General features: G+C 44.7%; 1 protein-coding gene across 2 annotated transcripts in view; it reads left to right on the top strand.

Moving 5' to 3' along the window:
* Window positions 1–20550, top strand: part of Nid2 (nidogen 2) — an 82499-nt gene that overhangs the window by 14967 nt on the left and 46982 nt on the right. For both annotated transcript variants that reach the window (XM_045153862.1, XM_045153863.1), the window contains exons 4-6: window positions 5869–6596; window positions 17667–17816; window positions 18586–18831. In XM_045153862.1, the coding sequence (XP_045009797.1) occupies window positions 5869–6596; window positions 17667–17816; window positions 18586–18831 (1124 nt within the window). The remainder of the gene's footprint in view (window positions 1–5868; window positions 6597–17666; window positions 17817–18585; window positions 18832–20550) is intronic.

The raw sequence follows: 20550 nt of genomic DNA, 5'->3' as shown, positions 1-20550 counted from the left end.
GCACGGGTCTGCAGTGCTGAACCACGGGTCTGCAGTGCTGAACCACTGATCTGTTTTATACGCAGTCCTTGTTTCCTTTCCCATTCTGTGACTATGTCAAGTATCCTCAGAGCTTCATCTAACCTGCTACGTGACTCTAGAGCAAATGTAGCTCCTTGCTTTCTCTCCCCTCCTCTCTCCTCTACTCAGAAGCTCCCAGATTCTCTATGCCTTAGGTAGTAAGCATTGCTGGGCCCTCCACTCCAACAGCTTGTCTTCTGTAAGGTAGACCAACAACAGCAGAGCAATAGGATAAGTGCTGACATCTCTACAAGGTACAGGAGGTAGTAGGGGCCAAAAAGTCTATGAGGAAAACCAGTTGTATCTCCTTGACAGACTGGTAAAGGCCCTCACACACGTGAGACATACTTGTATGCATGCACACGCGCACACACACTAACGCTTCCATTTACCCACTCCAGTCCTTCCTTCATTTTTTGTTTAATATCTCTTTAGAGATCTCAGAATTGCTAGAGAAGAGCAGAAGAAAGTGGGGCCAAAATGACATAATTTTTGCTTAATATAAAAAAAAAAAACAAGGTTCAAACAATGCAGAATAACCTACATAGTGAAAATTACCCATGGGCACTAATACTTCAAGTGATAATCTGTTAATCAGTGTAAACTATCCTTCCAGAATTTAATGAACATGCAAAAAATATATTTTTTTCCAAAGTAGGGTTTTGTGCTAGCCCAGGCTGATCTGGAATTCACTATGGTCTCAGGGTGGCCTTGAACTCATAGTGATCCTCCTACCTTTGCCTCCCAAGTGCTGGGATTAAAGGTGTGTACCACCATGCCTGGCATGCAAAAGTTTTTCTTTTCTTTTTTTCTTTTTTAAAATATAGTTTATTTATTTGAGAGAGAGAAAGAGGTTGGCGGGGGGGGTGGGGGCGGGAGGGGGAGGAAGAGAATGGGCACGCCAGGGCCTCCAGCCACAGTAAACGAACTCCAGATGCATGCACCCCCTTGTGCATGTGGCTCCTAAAGAATTGAACAGGGATCCTTTGGCTTTGCAGGCAAATGCCTTAACCATCTCTCCAGCCCAAGTTTTTCTTTTCCTTTCCTTTCCTTTCCTTTCCTTTCCTTTCCTTTCCTTTCCTTTCCTCTCCTCTCCTCTCCTCTCCTCTCCTCTCCTCTCCTCTCCTCTCCTCTCCTCTCCTTTTCCTTTTCCTTTTCCTTTTCCTTTTCCTTTTCCTTTTCCTTTTCCTTTTCCTTTTCCTTTTCCTTTTCCTTTTCCTTTTCCTTTTCCTTTTCCTTTTCCTTTCTTTTTTGAGGCAAGTCCAACAGACTGTCTTTTTTAAATGCTTGTGTGTGTGTGTGTGTGTGTGTGTGTGTGTGTGTGTGTAACAGACTGTCTTTTTTTAATGCTTGTGTGTGTGTGTGTGTGTGTGTGTGTGTGTGTGTGAGAGAGAGAGAGAGAGAGAGAGAGAGATAGAGAGAGAGAAAATTGGCGTGCCAGAGGCTCCAGCCACTGCAATCGAACTCCAGATGTGTGTGCCCCCTTGTGAGCACATGTGACCTTGCACACTTGCATCACTGCATCTGGCTTACATGGGACCTGGAGAGTCAAACATGAGTCCTTAGGCTTCACAGGCAAGTGCCTTAACTGCTAAGCCACTTAAAAAAGGTTTTTTAGCTGGGTGTGGTAGCACATGCTTTTAATCCCAGCATTTGGGAGGCAGAGGTAGGAGGATTGCCTTGAGTTTGAGGCTACCCTGAGACTCCATAGTGAATTCCAGGTCAGCCTGGGCTAGAGTGAGACCCCACCTCAAAAAACCAAAAACAAAAAAAAGGTTTTTTAGGGGCTGGAGAGATGGCTTAGCAGTTAAGTGCTTGCCTGTGAAGCCTTAGGACCCTGGTTTGAGGCTCAATTCCCCAGGACCCATGTTAGCCAGATGCACAAGGGGGGTGCACACGTCTGGTGTTCATTTGCAGTGGCTGGAGACCCTGGCACGCCCATTCTCTCTCTCTCTCTCTCTCTGCCTCTTTCTCTCTCTGTCTGTCACTCTCAAATAAATAAATAAAAATGAACAAAAAAAAATTTTAAAAATGTTTTTTTAAAACCAAAATGTATCACCATCTTCTGGTCATCTTTCAGTTAGGTACCTGTCAGTGTTATCCTTTGAAGGGTTTAAACATTACATCCTACACAATCACCATTATAACAACGTGTTATTGGTGAACACTGTACATGTTTCAGAATTCAAGCAAGTCACAATCATCATCCCAGTTCACTCTGAAGAGTGTTTTCCTAGCCATGGAATCTTTCCTTTCCTCGAACTTGTCTCATGTAAACTCAAAGATAATGCACTAAATAACGCACATGCTCACATGCTCTTCTGCACATTTAAACATGAGTGTGCACACTTGCATTTGGAGGGTTTATGCTTTTCCAATAGAGACCGAGTCGGTGTCCCGCACAGGGCCCGTGCTGGGCATTTACTGTAACTTTCTCACCTAGTCTCCTAACGTCCCAGGTGGGAAGGCCTTGCCGTCCCATGTTGTAGTGCCTTTGTCTTTCTAGGAAATAAACTTAGTTCTTTTTATAACTAGGCTTTTCAAATGACCTGGGAGTTTAGGATAAACTCAGGTTGGCTAATTTCCCGTCAGGCACAGTGACAAAAGCCAGCATAATAATTCATATTTCATTAGAAGACTATTTTACTTAGCTTTTATCTTCCAGGATTTGTATCTTCCTACTCTTTGAAGCTTTTATGGGCTATCCTTCTAAATTCAGAGCTTAGCAGCTGTACCACATCTTATGTGATCATAAACTCCATATCCTCAAACCTCTAGGATTTTCTCCTGTTTTGTTCAGTTTTCCATATATGCTTGCTGCAAAAAAAGAAAAGAAAAAAAACACCAAAATTCCTGGACACATACCAAGGGAGGGCAGGGAGTGGGGGTAGCTCACTTGGTAAAGTAGTTCTTCCCTATCATGCCTGAAAGTCCTGGGTTCAGTCCCTCACTTTATACAATTGTGGCATGGTGGCCCAAGCCATCCAGTACTTGGGAAGTAGAAGCAGGAGGATCAGAAGTTGAGGGTTCATCCTTGGTCAACTTGAGGCCAGCCTGGGCTACATGAGACACTATTTCTTTTTTTCTCTTTAATTTAATTAATTTATTTATTTGAGAGAGGGCAAGCCAGGGCCTCCAGCCACTGTAAACATACTCCAGATACATGCACCACCTTGTGCATCTGGCTTACGTGGGTCCTGGGGAATCAAACTGAGGTTCTTTGGCTTTATAGGCAAATGCCTTACCTGCTAAGCCATCTCCAAGCCCTGCCAATGTAAAAATTCTTTTAATACAGAAACAACAAAAATCAGATATTCTGTGAGACACTATTTCAAACAGCCATATCAAGTGAATTTAGCATATTGCGCAAGGGATAGCAATCCTGCTTTTTATGCTTTTTCTTTCCTAAATGAACTGTAGCAGCAATAGTGTGCATGCACCCATTTGCATGTGCATGTACACACACACACACACACACACACACACACACACACACACCAGTGGAGCTGGAGGATGTGGGAAGATGGGATCATAGAGATGAAGAGAATCTCAGATTTATTGAAAAATACTGTTGCTGTAGAAATCTAGATGCATATGCTGAATTGCACACCCAAAATAGCAAAGGGCTTTTGTTCAATACAATTGAATGCATTTTTTAAATTATCTTATTAGCCAGTCACTCTTACTCCTTGATGTTGCCTTTTGAGGAAATTCCATAGCATGGGAGAATTCAAACATGACATTTTGTACAAAAACCAGAGGCATATATACACTGGAGTGTTGCAGCTTTCCACACCTGGATTAGCTCAAGCTTTCTCTTGTATTTAGAGATCTTATGTGTAGCTGCTATCTTCAGTATTTAGGTTTTTTTTTTTTTATTTTTTTGGTTTTTCAAGGTAGGGTCTCTCTCTAGCCAAGGCTGACCTAGAATTCACTATGTAGTCTCAGGGTGGCCTTGAACTCACAGCGATCTACCTACCTCTGCCTCGCAAGTGCTGGGGTTAGAGGCATACATCATAATGCCCGGCTAGTATTTAGCATTTTTTGGTGCTAAAATAATCTATAAATGGGGCTAGACATGGTTGGTATCATCCTAGCACTGTAAGAGTAGAAACAGGAGGATCTCAAGTTCCAGTCCAGCTTGGGCTATATGGTGAAGCCCTGTCTTAGAAAAAATCAAAAGGATTAATAGGATATTTGAAAGTCAGATTGGAATCCACATTCTTCTCTACTGGAAGAAATGAGTATCTGTTTCCAGACATTTCTAGAAAGATTTCACTTACTCCTCTTTTCATTTTTATTAAGCTATATTATTTTCCCCTTTGTTTTACATTTGCTCAAAGTGTTTTTTTAGAGTTAAGCATTTAAAAATTATATATTGATTCATCATTCTTTTTTGAATTAATTTATTTTTGTTTTTGGTATTTAAAAATATTATGTATTTATTTATTTATTTGAGAGAGAAAGAGAGAGTGAACAAACATGGGTTGCCAGGGCCTCCTACTGCAAATGAGCTCTAGATGCATGTGCTACTTTGTGTGTCTGGCTTTACATGGGTACTAGGGAATTGAGTCTGGGCCATTAAGCTTTATAAGAAAGTACTTTTGACCACTCACCAGCCCCTGATTCATCATTTATTTATTTGAGAGAGAGCAAGAGGGACAGAGAGAAAGAGAGAGAGAGAATGGGCGTGCCAGGGCTTCCAGCCACTGCAAACAAACTCCAGATGCATGCACCCCCTTGTACATCTGGCTTATGTGGGTCCTGGGGAATCAAACCGAGGTCCTTTTGGCTTTGCAGGCAAGTGCCTTAACAACTAAGCCTTCTCTCCAGCCCCTGATTTATTGTTCTTGATCATTAATAAATCCATAACTTTTTGTTGGGATGATAAATCAGATGCTAATAGACTATCCAGTATTGGCTTTCCAACCTTATATAATTTAGATATTTAGAGTGTGGGCCTTGGTGTTAGCCCTGAACTCAGGTCTTGGCCTTGCCAATATATAGTTAAATGATCCTAAGAAGATTAATTAACTTCTCTAAACCTATTAATTAGTTTTTCCCTCAGTAAAATTGGGCATCATTACTATTCTTAATTAGAGAATTCAGTGAAGGATTTAAGTACTTGTCATGGGCTGGCATAAGACCCAAGAACATACATACTAGTCATTATTTAAGTGTTTGGTGAAGAATTTTAAGCCTACGTTTCCTTGAATGTGTTACAAGTTTATAGACAAGTAAAAGAAGGATAAAATATTTCTATATCCCCTGTTTGTTTTAGACTAGAGAGATTTTAGATAAGGCATTTGGATTCAGATTTGGATTATAAAGCAGATTTATAATTTGATGGTCTGGCATTCCCAACATAATGTTAAGCAAAAGGTAGTTTATATCAAAAATTCCAATATAGTACTGTTACCTAGCAAGTCTGCTATTGCTTATTGGCATACACCAATGAAAATCCTGAATTTGATTTTTTTGTTATTTTTATTTATTTGAAAGAGCAAGCTAGAGAGAGAAAGGGAGAGGGAAAAAAAAAAAAAAGAGAAACTGGGCGTATCAGGGCCTCTAGCTGCTGCAAATGAACTCCAGATGCATGTGCCACCTTGTGCATCTGGCTTATGTGGGTACTGGAGAATTACTCCTGGGTCTTTTGGCTTTGCAGGCAAGTGCCTTAACTGCTAAGCCAGCTCTCCAGCCCTGAATTTGATCTTTATAGTCTTTCAGTTTCAAAATAAATTGCCCACTCTGTAGGCAGGAGGGTGCATGGACATGTTTGCTACAATTGGCTGTTTCCTCTCTACTTAGACTGAGCAACCTGGGGATTCCTGGAGCCTGGGCTTTTCATATCGGCAGCAGGTCTCCCCTGGACAACATCAGGCCAGCAACAGTCGGAGGAGACCTTTCCACAGCCCGCTCATCGGCTCCTCTGGAACATCCCCTCAGCCAGGCTGCAGCCCTGGAAAGTGACTATACAGAGGACAATTTGGATTACTACGATGAGAATGAGGAGGAAGTTGAATACTTGCCGGGTGAACCAGAGGAGGCCTTGGATGGCCAAGGCAGAATTGATGTGTCCTTCCATTCGAAGGCTGATCCTGTCCCTGTGGAAGGTGGGACACCCTCTCCTCTGCCACATCCAGTACCCAGTGACTGGCCATCCTATCCTGAAACAAAATTAGCTGCCTTGGACCCCCAAACCAAACAGAGGGCATCTCCAGAGGAGGTAGAGGCCCCAGATTTAAATGGCCGAGAGGAGTCTTGGCACCTGACAGGACCCAGAAGCCCACTTCTTCCAGAGGCAGGAAGAGACTCACAGGCTCCAGCCCGGGAAGACCCACCACCGTCCCCTGAAAATAGGAGCATCCAGCCTTTCCCCGATGGAGGGGCAGTGCCTTCAAAACCAGATATTCCTGCCCCTTCCCCTCAGGGGGAAACCTTTGCTCCCAGTTACCCAGTGTCTGGTCACGTGCCTTCGCCGAGTGGCGGGAGGTATGTGGTGGGAGTGGAGGACCACATCAGTTCCAATGCGCAGGGTAAGTGTGTTGGGAAACTGGGTACTGAGATTTCCGTTAGAAAACGTAGAGTTGCTCAACCAGGCATGTTGACACATTCCTGTAATCCCACCACTTGGGAGGCTGAGGCAGGAGGATTGCCTGATTACAAAGCTAGCCCTGGCCTGGTCCACAGTGAATCTTAGGCCATCTTGGGTTATGGACTGTGTACTTATCTCAAAAAACAAAAAGCAAACAAAAAAAACAACCAAAAAACAAAAAAGAGAAACAGAAACACATAAAGTTGTGATTTTTCTCTCATTGAGTAAGTAAAAGTTTAGTAAGAAGATTGGAACTGATTTTTACTCCCTGTATTTAGGAAGATAAATGTCTCTTGCCAAGGAAATCTTGGCAGGCAGATTCTGGTTGGAGTCTCTTGACCATTAATAATATGTTCTAAAAATCAGGCCTCATGAAGTGAGCGGGGGAAGGACGGGGCTGCTTGTGCCAGCTACGCTCCCAAGTGCAAAGAAATATTTTAATTTGCAAGTTCAGCGAAGGTGAAACATTTTGAAGCTTTATGTGCAGTGGAGAGATGGACGCTCAACTGTTTAGCTTTGAGTGGTGAGTTGTGTGGGCCCAGATGAACGTGCCAGGTTCACCTACAGGACAATCCCTGTGCTCCCCCGGCTTAGAGATACACTTAGGGTGTGTGGGTGAGGAGAACCCATGGGGAAAGAAAAGGATCGCACACCTGTGTCTGTTGTCATTTCTGGTTCATGGCCCTGCAGCTGTGGTATTCACCTCCCTGGAGCCATGTCCTCATTTCATGACTCACTGACGGGAGCTGCCGGCGAGGCGGGAAATGCCCAGAGGGGACAGCACTTCCTCAACACAGATGGAATGGGAAACTGACCATAGGTTCATTGCATTTGTTCCAGGGTCTGTGCCCATCTTTCATCTGACCTCTGAAGAGGTCACAGGTGACACCTTTCTCCCGTTTCTCTCATCTCTTCAGTTTTCCATCCCCATTGTGCATACTGATCTAGCAAAGAGGGCCTTTTGAAGAATATTTTTTTTTTTCTTTACAGGCTTTTGCTTAGAGAAATATTTATTTCAGGATAGAAGAAATTCTTTTGTGAAACATGTGTTATTGAGTAATAATTAGAGGAAGCACATTGGTGTCAGTTTGAAGTTTGGATTTTGGCTGTCTTGAGTCAATTCATGCATCTGATTTCTCACACATAAATGTATTGCCAGGATGAAGTGAATATATATGCTATGTTGATACTAGTTAGTTCTTTAAAATATGTTGGCTACTGTTACTAACTTTAGGAGATTTAACACATTGGAATGGGGCTGGAGAGATGGCTTAGTAGTTAAGGCATTTGCCTGCAAAGCCAAAGGACCCATGTTCAACTCCCCAGGACCCATATAAGCCAGATACACAAGAGGCACATGCATCTAGAGGTCATTTGCAGAGGCTGGAGGCCCTGATGTGCCCATTCTCTATCTGCTTCTTTCTCTCTCCTTCTCTCTTTCAAATAAAAATGAAATATTAAAAAAGAAAGAAAACATCAGAATGGGTTGGAAGATGGGGAGAGAACTAAGAGCAGTAGAGATGGAAAACAGAGAAGGTGGGAAAAAAAGTAGAGATTCCATAAAAGGTTTTGCCTCTGACCACTTTCCTCCTGATAGAGGTCAGATGAGCTGTCTTACACCTGTAAAGTTGAGGATGTGGATTTTTTCAGAAGGTTTTACTTAATTTTTTAGTTATTTATTTGAGAAAGAGAGAGGGAAGGGAAAGAAGCAGATAAGGAGAGATAGAATGGGTGCTCCTGGGCCTCTAGCTACTGCAAATGAACTCCAGACGCATGTGCCACCTTGTGCATCTGGCTTATACGGGTCCTAGAGAATCGAATCTGGGTCCTTCGGCTTTGCAGGCAAGTGCCTTAAGTGCTACGCCATCTTTCCAGCCCTCTTCAGACACTTCTAACGAGCTGCAGAAATTTCTGTGTGTGAGTTCTCTGTATCTAAAGCCATATCTCAAGGGGCTTTGAGGTTTAGAAGCATTTCTGAATGGCCTTTCATTGGTAAGTTATGAATTGCTAGCCTGGCATGAGTTTGGACATACTAAAAAACCTAGATCCACTGCTTCATCTTTGTAAGTCAAGACTTCCTGCTTTGAGCTGTGAGAGGTTGAAATGGCTGCAGTCACTGTTGGGTTTGAGGAACTGGCCATGGTGAGGTAAAGGCAGCTGTTTGACCCTTGTGGGGTATGGATTGTGCTGAATGCAGCCTACACCTGCATCTTGGAAATTGTAAAATGCATATGAAAAAGCTGGTTAATACACTGGGACATTTAGGGGAGGGGAAGTTTACCTAGAAGTTCTTTATGTCTTGGAAACTTTACCTAGCCTCACTTTAAAGATGGGACTTTGGGAGCTATGTGCCTGTAGAAGCATGTTGGTACTTTTTTAAAAAAATTAAAGAATGTTTTATTTTTATTTATTTATTTATTTTTGGTTTTTCGAGGCAGGGTCTCACTCTAGCCCAGGCTGACCTGGAATTCACTGTGGGGTCTCAGGGCGGCCTCAAACTCACGACGATCCTCCTACCTCTGCCTCCCGAGTGCTGGGATTAAAGGTGTGTGCCACCACGCCCGGCTTTTTTTTTTTTTTGTTACTTTTTTAAATTTTTTTAAAAATTATTTATTTATTTATTTGAGAGAGACAGACACAGAGAGAAAGACAGATAGAGGGAGAGAGAGAGAATGGGCGCGCCAGGGCTTCCAGCCTCTGCAAACGAACTCCAGACGCGTGCGCCCCCTTGTGCATCTGGCTAACGTGGGACCTGGGGAACCGAGCCTCGAACCGGGGTCCTTAGGCTTCACAGGCAAGTGCTTAACCGCTAAGCCATCTCTCCAGCCCCTTTTCTGTTACTTTTATTTTTTTATTTATTTACTTCAAAGAGAGAAACAGATAGGTAGGTAGGTAGATAGAAAAAAGAGAGAGAGAATGGGCACGCCGGGGTCTCTAGGTGCTGCAGATGAATGTCAGACGCATGTGCCACCTTGTGCATCTGGTTTATGTGGGTCCTGGGGAATTAAACCTGGGTCCTTTGGCTTTGCAAGCAGGTATCTTAACCATAGGGCAATCTCTTCAGTGTCCCCCCCTTTTTTTCTCTCTCTTTAGCAATAAATTATGTTCTCAAATAAACCTTGAGCCTCAGAGGCTAGCAGGTAATGTGGACTCTGGGGAGCTGGTGGGATGAGGGGCCACTGAGACCCAGAACGTTACGTACCAGGTGCCAGCCATAGAGTAGAAGGGATGTGTGTTGGGTGATAGGTAAGCTTGAGCCTCATTCCAGCTCTACCCTGTGGTTTGATGAAAGACATTCTTTATTCTTTGATCTTTGTTGTTTCCCTCAGCTGTAAGGTGACGATATAAAGACCTCATTAGGCAGTTATAAAGTTAGGAGCATTAAAACTGGGCAGGCAAAACACCATACTCAGTAAATTGTTACTTCCCTCTTAAGCTTATAGGATTCAGTTGCTAAACAAAGAAATTAAGATTTTGTTAAATCCCAGAAAAATATTGTAGGGTCTCACTCTAGCCCAGGCTAGCCTGGAATTCACTGTATAGTCTCAGGCTGGCCTCAAACTCATGACAATCCTCCTACCTCTGCCTCCCGAGTACTGGGATTAAAGGCGTGTGCCACCACACCCTGTTCAGACTCATGTTTTTGAAACAGGGTCTCCCTCTGGTTCAAGCTGATCTGGAGCTCACTTTGTAGCCTAGACTAGCCTTAAACTCATTGCAGTCCTCCTACCTCAGCCTTCTGAGTGCCGCAATTAAAGGCATGAGCCACTATGCCCTGCTTTACAGACTTACAATTCAGATATCTAGATTCCTTTGAGATTATGTCTGCACCAGGCACACTTAGGTTCTGGCTTTAACCATTGATCACAGAGCCAGCATTGCAGTGGGTGTGAAAGCATCCTGTCACTGAAGTGAAGTTGTTTTTCCAGGGAGCTCCAAGTAGTTTGTTGTCAAGCCAAGAACTTATACCCAAGCAGCTGCTCTGTACTGTTCTCTGAGCCAGACACCAGGGGAAGTTAACCCAGATGTGTATTGTCTACGGCCCTCTAAGCAGGAACTTCCCTGTAAGTGACATTATCTCAGTTAGTACTGAGGATTGCCTCTGAGGTAGATGCTGTTAACCTTCCTGTCTTGCAGAGGTAGAAACTGAAGGCTGGAATTACATAGTGACTTGCCTAGAAAGAGGTAGGCACGGCTCAGAGTTAGGCCACAGGGAGCTGTCAAATACCTTAGCCAGGGGCATTGGTCTATGTCTGCGGTGGTCATTGAGGAAGCCCCAGTAAAGGAGGGCACTGGAGTCAGACCTTTGGATCTGAGTCTGAGGGAAGATAGGAGGCAAATGTGAGAGCATTCTGGACAGAGGTGTGTTCAATGCTGAGATACAGAAGAGGAAACGGAGTGTAGAAAGAGGGGAATCTGGAGGGAAGGATGAGAGGGAGTTGTCAGAGGGTTTATTTGGCAGGGACCAGGGACTGCCTGTGTTGTGAGTAGCAGGAACAAGGTTGACTAATAGAGATCTTTGGTGTGTTCTTTAAAAATTTTTTTTGTTTATTATTTTTATTTATTTATTTGAGAGTGACAGAGAAAGAAAGAGGCATATAGAGAGAATGGGCACAGACGTGTGCGCCCCCTTGTGCATCTGGCTAATGTGGGTCTTGGGGAATGAAGCCTCGAACCGGGGTCCTTAGGCTTCACAGGCAAGCGCTTAACCACTAAGCCATAAACCTGCTATGATGCTCTTCTAAGATGCTTAATTTAAGTCTACACAGTGTATTAGAAAGGAGGATGGCACCTGGTTTCCAGAAACTTCTGTGTTCATGCCCCCTCAGAGATCCTGTTCTTTCTACTTGAGAGTCCGTCATCCTGGGAGAGCCTAGTGTCTAGGCAGGATTCCTGTGCCAGGACTCTCTCCAGCCCTCGGGCTGTAGCAGCATGCTGTTCGCTGGATGACACCCACCGCCACCGGGCGGAGCTCCAGCGGGCTCTTCACCCAGTCCAGGGCTGCAGGAACACCAGCCTCACGCTCACAGGAATCTGCCCCTTGCTCAGTCCGTAACAGAGGCTCCGATGCCTGTGAAAACACTTGTGTGTGGAGGTTCCTGGGTGAGACTTTGTTCCTTCTCCAAGAGGTGGGAGGGACTGTGAGTGTCAAAATAGCAGCATAAACTGCTGTCCCCAGGGTACTGGCCAGATTGTCACCAACATCACTACTCACCACACACATGTGTCAGAAATAACCATGGAGCCTGGCGGGGAAAGCACACCACTGCTTATCACTATAAAGTGGAATATTGGGTTTTTTTTTTTTTTTTTTTAATCTTGTCCATCATTCCGGGAGGTCAGGAGACTTAGGAAAAAAAAAATATGTCTTACAGTGAAAATGTTGGTTCTTGTTCTTGAGGTAGCTAGCTGTAAAAGTCGTTAAAAGCAAAAATCTCTCAAGCTGGTGTGGGGCAGTGGGTGCTGGACGCCCTGTGTCCTCAGGTGACAGCGAGCTTGGTCCACACTCTGGAGCCCGTTCGCCTCCTGTGGCTGCCCTCTGGGAAAAGGGCGGGACAGCCAAGGGCTGAAGACAAGTGCTTTTATGTATTTCTGGAAAAGTGGAGAGTCAAGAATGAGTCTGACAAGTACAGAGGAGAAGTTGCCATTATTTGTTAAAACTCCCAATTAAGATAAATCTCAAGAACTTTGGCAGTACCTGGATTTTTTTTTTCCTTTATATCCCAGACCATTTTTCTTTCTATTAGGGCATATAAAAAAATTTTTAAGTAAATTACTAAATGGGAAAAAAGTGAGATTTAAAAAGAACCTGCTATATTATAGTTCCTGTAGCACCACCTACCCAACTTCAGCAGACAACTTGACAAATTGAGCTCTGCAGCCTCTGTCCGACTGCCATGCCCAACATGCCAGTAAGCTCTGCTGTGTAGCATTTGACTGGCTGTGGCTTGAGGGTTCAAGCCCAGGTTCGTGGCCTTCACCATTCACGTAGAGTTGGAAAGGAAGTGGTAAGTAAAAGTGAGCCTCAGACTTCGCTTTGCATGAGGCATCTCAGGCATTCCAAGTGCAGTGATCCGAGCTTCACTGGAGAGGAACGCTGCTCTCCCTGTGGAGGGTGTATAGACAGTGCCATGTTGAGGGTGAGCGTTTCTGTCAAGGCTCAGGCGAGTTTCTCTGACTCCCATACCAGCTGTCAAGAATTTCTGATCACCTGCAAACCTGTCTCGATCTATCCTTCCACCGAGACTGGAATGTCTTCCTGGAATCCCCGTTCTCAACACCACGTCCAATCCATCAGCCAACCCTGAGGATCCAGCCTTTAAGCCTCCTCCTCCGGTAGCACTTCTGGATGTACTTGAACTTGTCACTCGGTTCAGAATGCTCTAGTGACTTCCCACCTCATCCAGGTCGAAGCCCAAATCCTTTCTGAGAAGGACAGAATCTCAGACCGCTTGTCCCCTGTGCCCTTCCTTCCCGTCCATTGCCGCCTCTTGTCCTGAGCTCGCTCCTTTTAGACCTCAGCTCAGAGGTCCTCTTCTCCCAGGCCTGGGCCACGTGAAGGAACGGTGTGCTCCTGCCCCACCCCCACCTTCTAGCCCGTCTTGCTTTCTTATCACACAGTTCTTAACACATCTGCCATGCTTGCTTAGTGACTCTCCTAGCAGAGTGTGGGCTTCAGAATGACATTGTTTGTCCCTAGGTTCCAGCTTTGGCCCTGATTTCTTTTTTTTTTTTTTTTTTTATAATTTTTATTTATTTATTTATTTGAGAGCAACAGACACAGAGAGAAAGACAGATAGAGGGAGAGAGAGAGAATGGGCGCGCCAGGGCTTCCAGCCTCTGCAAACGAACTCCAGACGCGTGCGCCCCCTTGTGCATCTGGCTAACGTGGGACCTGGGGAACCGAGCCTCGAATTGAACCGGGGTCCTTAGGCTTCACAGGCAAGCGCTTAACCGCTAAGCCATCTCTCCAGCCCGGCCCTGATTTCTAAGCTAGTAGTGCTTAGTAAATAAACATTTGTACAGTTCTTGAATGAATGAAAGACAATTGTGAGAGGTGTTTACCTTTCACTTGACAGGCTTCCATTTTAAGTGGTAGTTGTGCAAAACTTTGGGTGCAGCCATTATAAAGGGTGTGAATCTTTCTATAGTACGGCTGTCTCTCCATAAAAATGGTTTTCAGTAAGACCCTACCTCGAAAAGCCAAACGAAAAAAAAAAGTTTAAGAGGAAAAAAAAAGTTTAAAAGTTAGGCATGATGGCGCACGCCATTAATCCAGCACTTGGGAGGCAGAAGTAGGAGGATTGCCGTGAGTTCAAGGACACCCTGAGACTACAGAGTGAACTGCAAGTCTGCCGGGCTAGAGTGAGACACTACCTCGAAAAATGAAAACAAACAAACAAACAAAAAACTGAAAAGACTCTCAGGTTAGTTTACCAATAACTAGTTAGCCTATCATAGTTAAATTCTTCTAGGAGCCTTTGTAAAGGAGCCTTTCATAATCATTGTCATCATCATGCAGAAAATAGTCTGATTTGCCATTGATTTGTAGCTCTACACAGTTGCATAGGTAAGTTGCTGGCTTGGTTGGTATGCCTCTCTTTACCTGTTTTTTTTTTTTTTTTTTGTTAAGTCAACCTAGCTCTCCTGCTGTGCAGTCTCTTCTCTATTTCAGTCCAATCTTAAGAGGAGGAACTGGGTCAACAAGTCTGCACAGAATAACAGAAATAGAGGGAATATGAAATATAGCACAATTAATCTTGCAGGCAGAAGAGCGTATAGAACTTGGTTTTATTTTTAAATTTATTTTTGTTATTCCATTTTGAGAGAGACAGAGAAAGAACGGGCATGCCATAGCATCCAGTGCATGCACCCTCTTGTGCATCTGGCTTATGTGGGTACTGGGGAATCGAACCTGCGTCCTTAGGCTTCACAAGCAACCTTAGCTAAGCCGTCTCTCTAGTCCTGGATTTATTTTTACTGAAAGCATCTCTCTCAATGTGCATCAGAGTACTTGGCAGCCAGAAGCACAGTGAGGAAAATTGATTTCTGGCTGTGCCCGGAGGACTTCTCAGATGAGGAGTAGAAGCAGGGGTGCTCGTGGCTTCAGAGCCCACTAATGCCAGAGCTTGTGCCTCAGATCTTGGAACCTTCTGCAGCCTCTCCTTGTGTGGACTCATGAGCCCAAGTTGCCAGTGTGATCTCATCTCTTTTTACTTAAGTTGTTTTTTTGTAGAGCTAAAGAGGGTAACTTGGTGGCAAAGTGTATGCTTACCACCCAAGACCATAGGTTCCATTTCCAGCACCAAAAAGAAGGAAAAAAAGAAATCCTGGGGGGGGGGGGAAGTCCCCAGTTCCTAAAACGATGAAATCTTGACATCTGGTTTTCTCCAAAGAAACTTTTATAAGATAATGATCTATTTGTTTCTTTTCCTATAATGACCTTTGTCACTTTCCTATTTAAAAATAAACAAAAGACCAGGATAAGTTATGCCTGTCACTTTCCTGTTTTTTTTTTTTTTTTTTAAACAACCTTGAATTCTGCCTAATTTTCTATTTTTATGGAACTGGAATTTCTCAGCTAAGTCATCAAGGCGTTATACCGAGTCATCTTAATGTTCCTCATTAGATTTTCCACTGGAATCAAGGTTCTCTGATCTGCCAACCCCTCAACTTGCTACTTTCCCAAAGATATGTAAACATCACTCATGTCCAGCCCAAAAATGAATGCTCCTTCTACGCTCACAACTTCCCTAGGCTTTATTTTCAGCAGGCTGTAGTAAATACCCCCCTCCCCGAAAATCTTTGCTCTAATACCATTAACTTGAATTATAAAGTCTATCTCTTCTTACTTGTGGGGAGCCTGTGCAGATTTAACCCTGATTACCTGACCCCATTCTTAGCCTTAGTTGGATCCCACTAGGGGGTAGTAAGGTTTCAGGAACCAGACTTCCTGGGCTTAGGCCCACCTTTACTGCTTGCTACCTATGTGGCTTCTGGTGAGTCACTTTAATCCTCTTTGCCTTGGTCTATCTATTGGTAAAAGGGATTAAAGCAGTGCCTGTTACCCCCAAGGCAAATGAAGCTGGTAGCAGAGTGTCTGGCACTTGTCAAGCTCTATTTAAATATTAACTTCGTTATACTTTTATTTGCAAGTCTTGATGCTGGGTGTATTGTTACATATATGGAGTTAGATCTTTTAACATTCATTTGTTTTTTGTTCTTGCCTGGAATACTCCATAAATATTGATCTTTTGATTTCTTCCTTCCTGTCTTGTTTCCTCATGTACAAACCTAGACCTGGAACACCACCATAACTTGTTTTTTTCTAACAGTTAGGGTGTCCTTTGTCCTTAGGAGCTGGGCTTCCATGCCAGCACCAGTGTCTCACTAGAATTCCATGCCATTCCTGCTTTATCAGGTTCTCCTGTAGTGTCCTGGCCAGTCCAGCTCGTGGGGGGCTGGGAGGCAGAGGCATGCACAGCCACTCTGCCCCCTGGTGGCCACGCTTGGGATTGGTGCACTGTCCTGCCCATCTGTGGTCCCCCTCAGCCATATTCCATGACTTTGGCCATTTATTTTATAGCACCTTTTGCACAAAAATTGCTCTCTTTTGTAAATGGGGGGAGAGAGCAAGAGCAAGTGAGCAAAAGAGAGAGAGAGAATGTGTGTGTGTGTGTGTGTGTGTGTGTTTGAGGATAAGAGCAACAGTGCCTGGAGCATCAAGCAGGCTCTGGTCCATCATGGCTTTCAAGAAAGCCTGTCACCGCAGCACAGGTTCTCTCGTGCAGTCACGTTCGTGCTTGGCTATCATGGCCAAGCCTGTGAGAATGTGGGGCATCTTATAGCTTGAGTCCTTGCTTCTGTCTCCTCCCCCCCATGCCCCACACCTTAAGACAGGTATATGTGCATTTCTTTTTTTTTCTTTTTTGCAGGTGTGTAGTGTTTGTGCATATGTGTTTGTATATGTGAGAGTGGAGGTTAGAACTTGATGTAGGGTCATCTTCCTGAATCACTGTCTACCTTCTTGCACAGGGTTTCTCAGAGTGATCCAGCTAGTCCAGCTAGCCAGCCTGCTCTGGGGATCCATCCCCTGGGATGTTGGAATGACACGTGGGCCACCACAGCTGGGGTGGTGGGAGCTACATTGCAATCCTCATGCTCCAGTCTCTCTCCAGCCCCACGTGTACATTGCTTAAGGCTTCTCTGTCTCTGAAAAATTAAATCCTGGGAATGCAGGCTAGTGAAATTAGCTATAGAACTGTTTTTACTTACCTTCTTTTTAAAATATATTTTTAAAATATTTATTTATTTGTTTGACAGAGAAAGGGAGAGAGAGAGAGAGGGAGGGAGGGAGAGAGAGAAGGAGTGTGTCAGGGCCTCCAGCCACTACAAATGAACTCCAGATGTGTGTGCCCTTGTGTGCAACTGGCTAACGTGGGTCCTGGGGAATCAAACCTGGGTCCTTTGGCTTTGCAGGCAAATGCCTTAACCGCTAAGCCATCCCTCCAGCCCTTTGTTTACCTTCTTAAGTTCACAGTTATGTAAAAGAAGAGAATCATTAGACACAGACCCCAATTATAGCCCCTCCTGTTTGCCTTCCTCTCAGGTCATTCATTACACTTATGTTTGGGCTGCCTGAGATGACTGGCATGTGGCCGTGTTTGAGCCACAAAAATGGTGATCCCGTGACGTTCACCCTGACTAACGTGTACATACGGGCTTGCCTTTCCTGTACTGCATGCACCCAGGCCACGGAGCAGCCGCGTCATAACTCCCCAGAGCTTCAGTAAGATCCAGTTGGCAGCAGTCAGCCGTGCTTCTTGCCAGAAGATAAAGCAAGCTAATTCCCCTGGGTTGAATGTTATTCCATTCTCTTAAGCATCAAAACCTATTTGTTTATTACAATCCAGACTGATTTCATGGAGCAAGTGCTGACCACAGCGAGACTTGGCAGCAGCGATGCTGGAGTCCCGTAGTCTTTCTAATGCACGTTTGTTTGACTCTGCAGTCTTCACATACAATGCCGCCAACAAGGAGACCTGTGCACACCACCACGGCCAGTGCTCCCGGCACGCCTTCTGCACAGACTACGCCTCCGGCTTTTGCTGTCACTGTCAGTCTCGGTTTTACGGAAATGGGCAGCACTGCCTGCCAGAAGGTGATTGATTGATGGGCTGGGGCTGCTCTGTGTGTGTCCCCGCTGCTTGCCCGGGCCCTGCTGCTGCTGCAAGCTCTGCCTGGTGGGCCTTACCTCTCTGCTACTTGAATCCAAGCACTAGCAAATTGCAAGTGCTCAATAAATGAGAAGTAAGCAGATTTGGGGTGGTTTCCCAACTTGAGAATTATTAGAAATTCTCCTTGTTGAGCAATTATGAAGGGGAAAGTGGGCGAAGGGAGAGGGGGGGAGGAAAATACCATGGTTTCTTGTCTGTAAGGATAGAAGTGATCAATAAAAAATATATATATTCAAAAAAAAAAAAAAAGAAATTCTCCTTGTTCCTATCTCCTTAGAGCCAAAGGGACAGGGAAAGAGCGGGGATGGAAGATGAGGTCACCAACAGGGTTGCTTCAGAGATGAATGATTGGTTGGCTAGAGAATCATTAAAGTGACTTGCCAAGGCAGATGTAGTGGCACCTGCCTGTAACCTCATCCATCACTCAGGAGTGAGGCTGAGGCAGAAGGATGAAACATTCAGGGCCAGCCTGGACTACATAGTAATGCCCAGGGTACATGGAGACTGGGTATAGAGAGATCTTGTTTAAAACCAAAAACCAAAACAAAACAAAACAAAAAAACCCACCAAAAGTAATAATATGTGAAATGACTTGTGAAGGAGCAAGCTTTGGGAGTTGTTAGTGAGATTGTGTGTGTACCCATTTCCAGTCTGGACAATGGGCAAGGGTGATGTGATTTTTCTGTCTCCCAGGAGCACCTCACCGAGTCAATGGGAAAGTGAGTGGCCACCTCCGGGTGGGTCACATACCTGTTGACTTCACCAATGTGGACCTGCATGCTTACATCGTGGGCAATGATGGCAGAGCCTACACAGCCATCAGCCACGTCCCGCAGCCGGCAGCCCAGGCCCTTCTCCCCCTCATGCCAATCGGAGGCCTGTTTGGCTGGCTCTTTGCTTTGGAAAAGCCAGGCTCCGAGAACGGCTTCAGCCTCACCGGTGAGTGGACTGTAGCCCCCGAGGGGTCCATAGAACTGCTTTACTGTGTTGCTCCTTCGGATGGTTCCTGCGTTTCTTAGTTATTTAATTTATTTTTGGTTGGGGGCAGGAGTGCTTGGAGGGATTTTTGTTTTGTTTTTCAAAGTAGGGTTTCGCTCTAGCCCTGGCTGACTTGGAATTCACTATGTAAACTCAGGCTGGCCTCAAACTCACAGCATTTGTTCTACCTCTGCCTGCCAAGTGCTGGAATTAAAGGTGTGCAACCACCAGCACACCTGGCTACCTGGAGTTTTGTCTGTTTGTTTTTGTTTTTGTTTTGAGGTAGGGTCTCACTCTTCCTCAGGCTGACCTGGAATTCGCTATGCAGCCTCAGGGTGGCCTCTAACCCATGGTGATCCTCCTACCTCTGCCTCCGTGAGTGCTGGGATTAAAGGCGTGCGCCACCACGTCCGGCTCAACTACTTGGAGTTTTTATACAGGGAAGGAGGATATGGCAGCACTGGTAGCATTGCCTTCTTTTGGGCCCAGATGTGTAGTTTTCAGCCCAGAGTTAGTTGGGAATGGTTTGGTCTTACCCAACTGATTTTTTTTTTTTTTTTGGCTTTGTTTTGAAAAATAGTAATTGCTTGTAAATGTTTGCCCAACTGTTCTGAAAAGCAGGATGACTCCATCTGGAACATCTGTATCCTTCAGTTTTTTGTAGCATATATATCAGCCTTTGAGTTACTGTGTACAGATTCGACAAGTAGGGATGCAAAATGTTACTCATGGGGTACCCACGGGTAATTTTACTTCATACAAATGGGGCCCCTTTCCCCTTGTACCTGCACATCTCTGATGTATAGTAAGGTCACAGCTTCTTAAACGGTGGGTCTTCATTCTGTAGAGGGTTGTTTAACTGAAGATGTGGGTCACTCAAACTTTGGCTACAGCAGTAAATTTCGGAAAACATAATGGCCCCAGAATAATTAAAAGTCAAGCATAAGCCAGGTGTAGTGGCGCACGCCTTTAATCCCAGCACTGGAGAGGTAGAGGTAGGAGGTTCGCCGTGAGTTCGAGTTCACCCTGAGACGACATAGTGAATTCCAGGTCAGCCTGGACTAGCGTGAAACCCTACCTCAAAAAACCAAAAATAAGTAAATAAATAAATAATAAATATATAAAAAAATACAAGTCAAGTGTAATGAATCCGAAGTGTTCCTGGCAGTGTGTAAGCATTTTGTATCACGTGACTTGGTCCTGAACGCACAACATGAGCACTTTATTTTTTTCATTTTTATTTTTTTGGTTTTTTGAGGTAGGGTTTCACTCTAGCCCAGGCTGACCTGGAATTCACTAAGGAGTCTCAGGGTGGCCTCGAACTCACAGTGATCCTCCTACCTCTGCCTCCCAAGTGCTGGGATTAAAGGCGTGCGCCACCACGCCCGGCTAGAGCACTTTATATTGGACATGCCGTCAGCACAACACGACACCAACATAGCTCAGATTCAAGACTAGTATGTTATGAATTGCAGTGAGTTTTGTTTATATACAAAGCTTTCTTCTCTTAGAAAAAACAGGATTTAAGCCTGGTGTGGTGGCACACACCTTTAATCCCAACACTGGGGAGTCAGAGGTAGCAGGATCACCAACAGTTCGAGGCCAGCTTGAGTCTACACAGTGAATTCCAGGTCAGCCTGAGCTATAGTGAAACCCTACCTCAAAAAACAAACAAACAAA

This window comes from Jaculus jaculus, chromosome 7 (genome assembly GCF_020740685.1).
Source record: "Jaculus jaculus isolate mJacJac1 chromosome 7, mJacJac1.mat.Y.cur, whole genome shotgun sequence".
In the NCBI taxonomy this organism is placed as follows: Eukaryota; Metazoa; Chordata; class Mammalia; order Rodentia; family Dipodidae; genus Jaculus; species Jaculus jaculus.
Note: the sequence above shows the minus strand (reverse complement) of the source record. Positions and strands in the feature narration are given on the sequence as shown.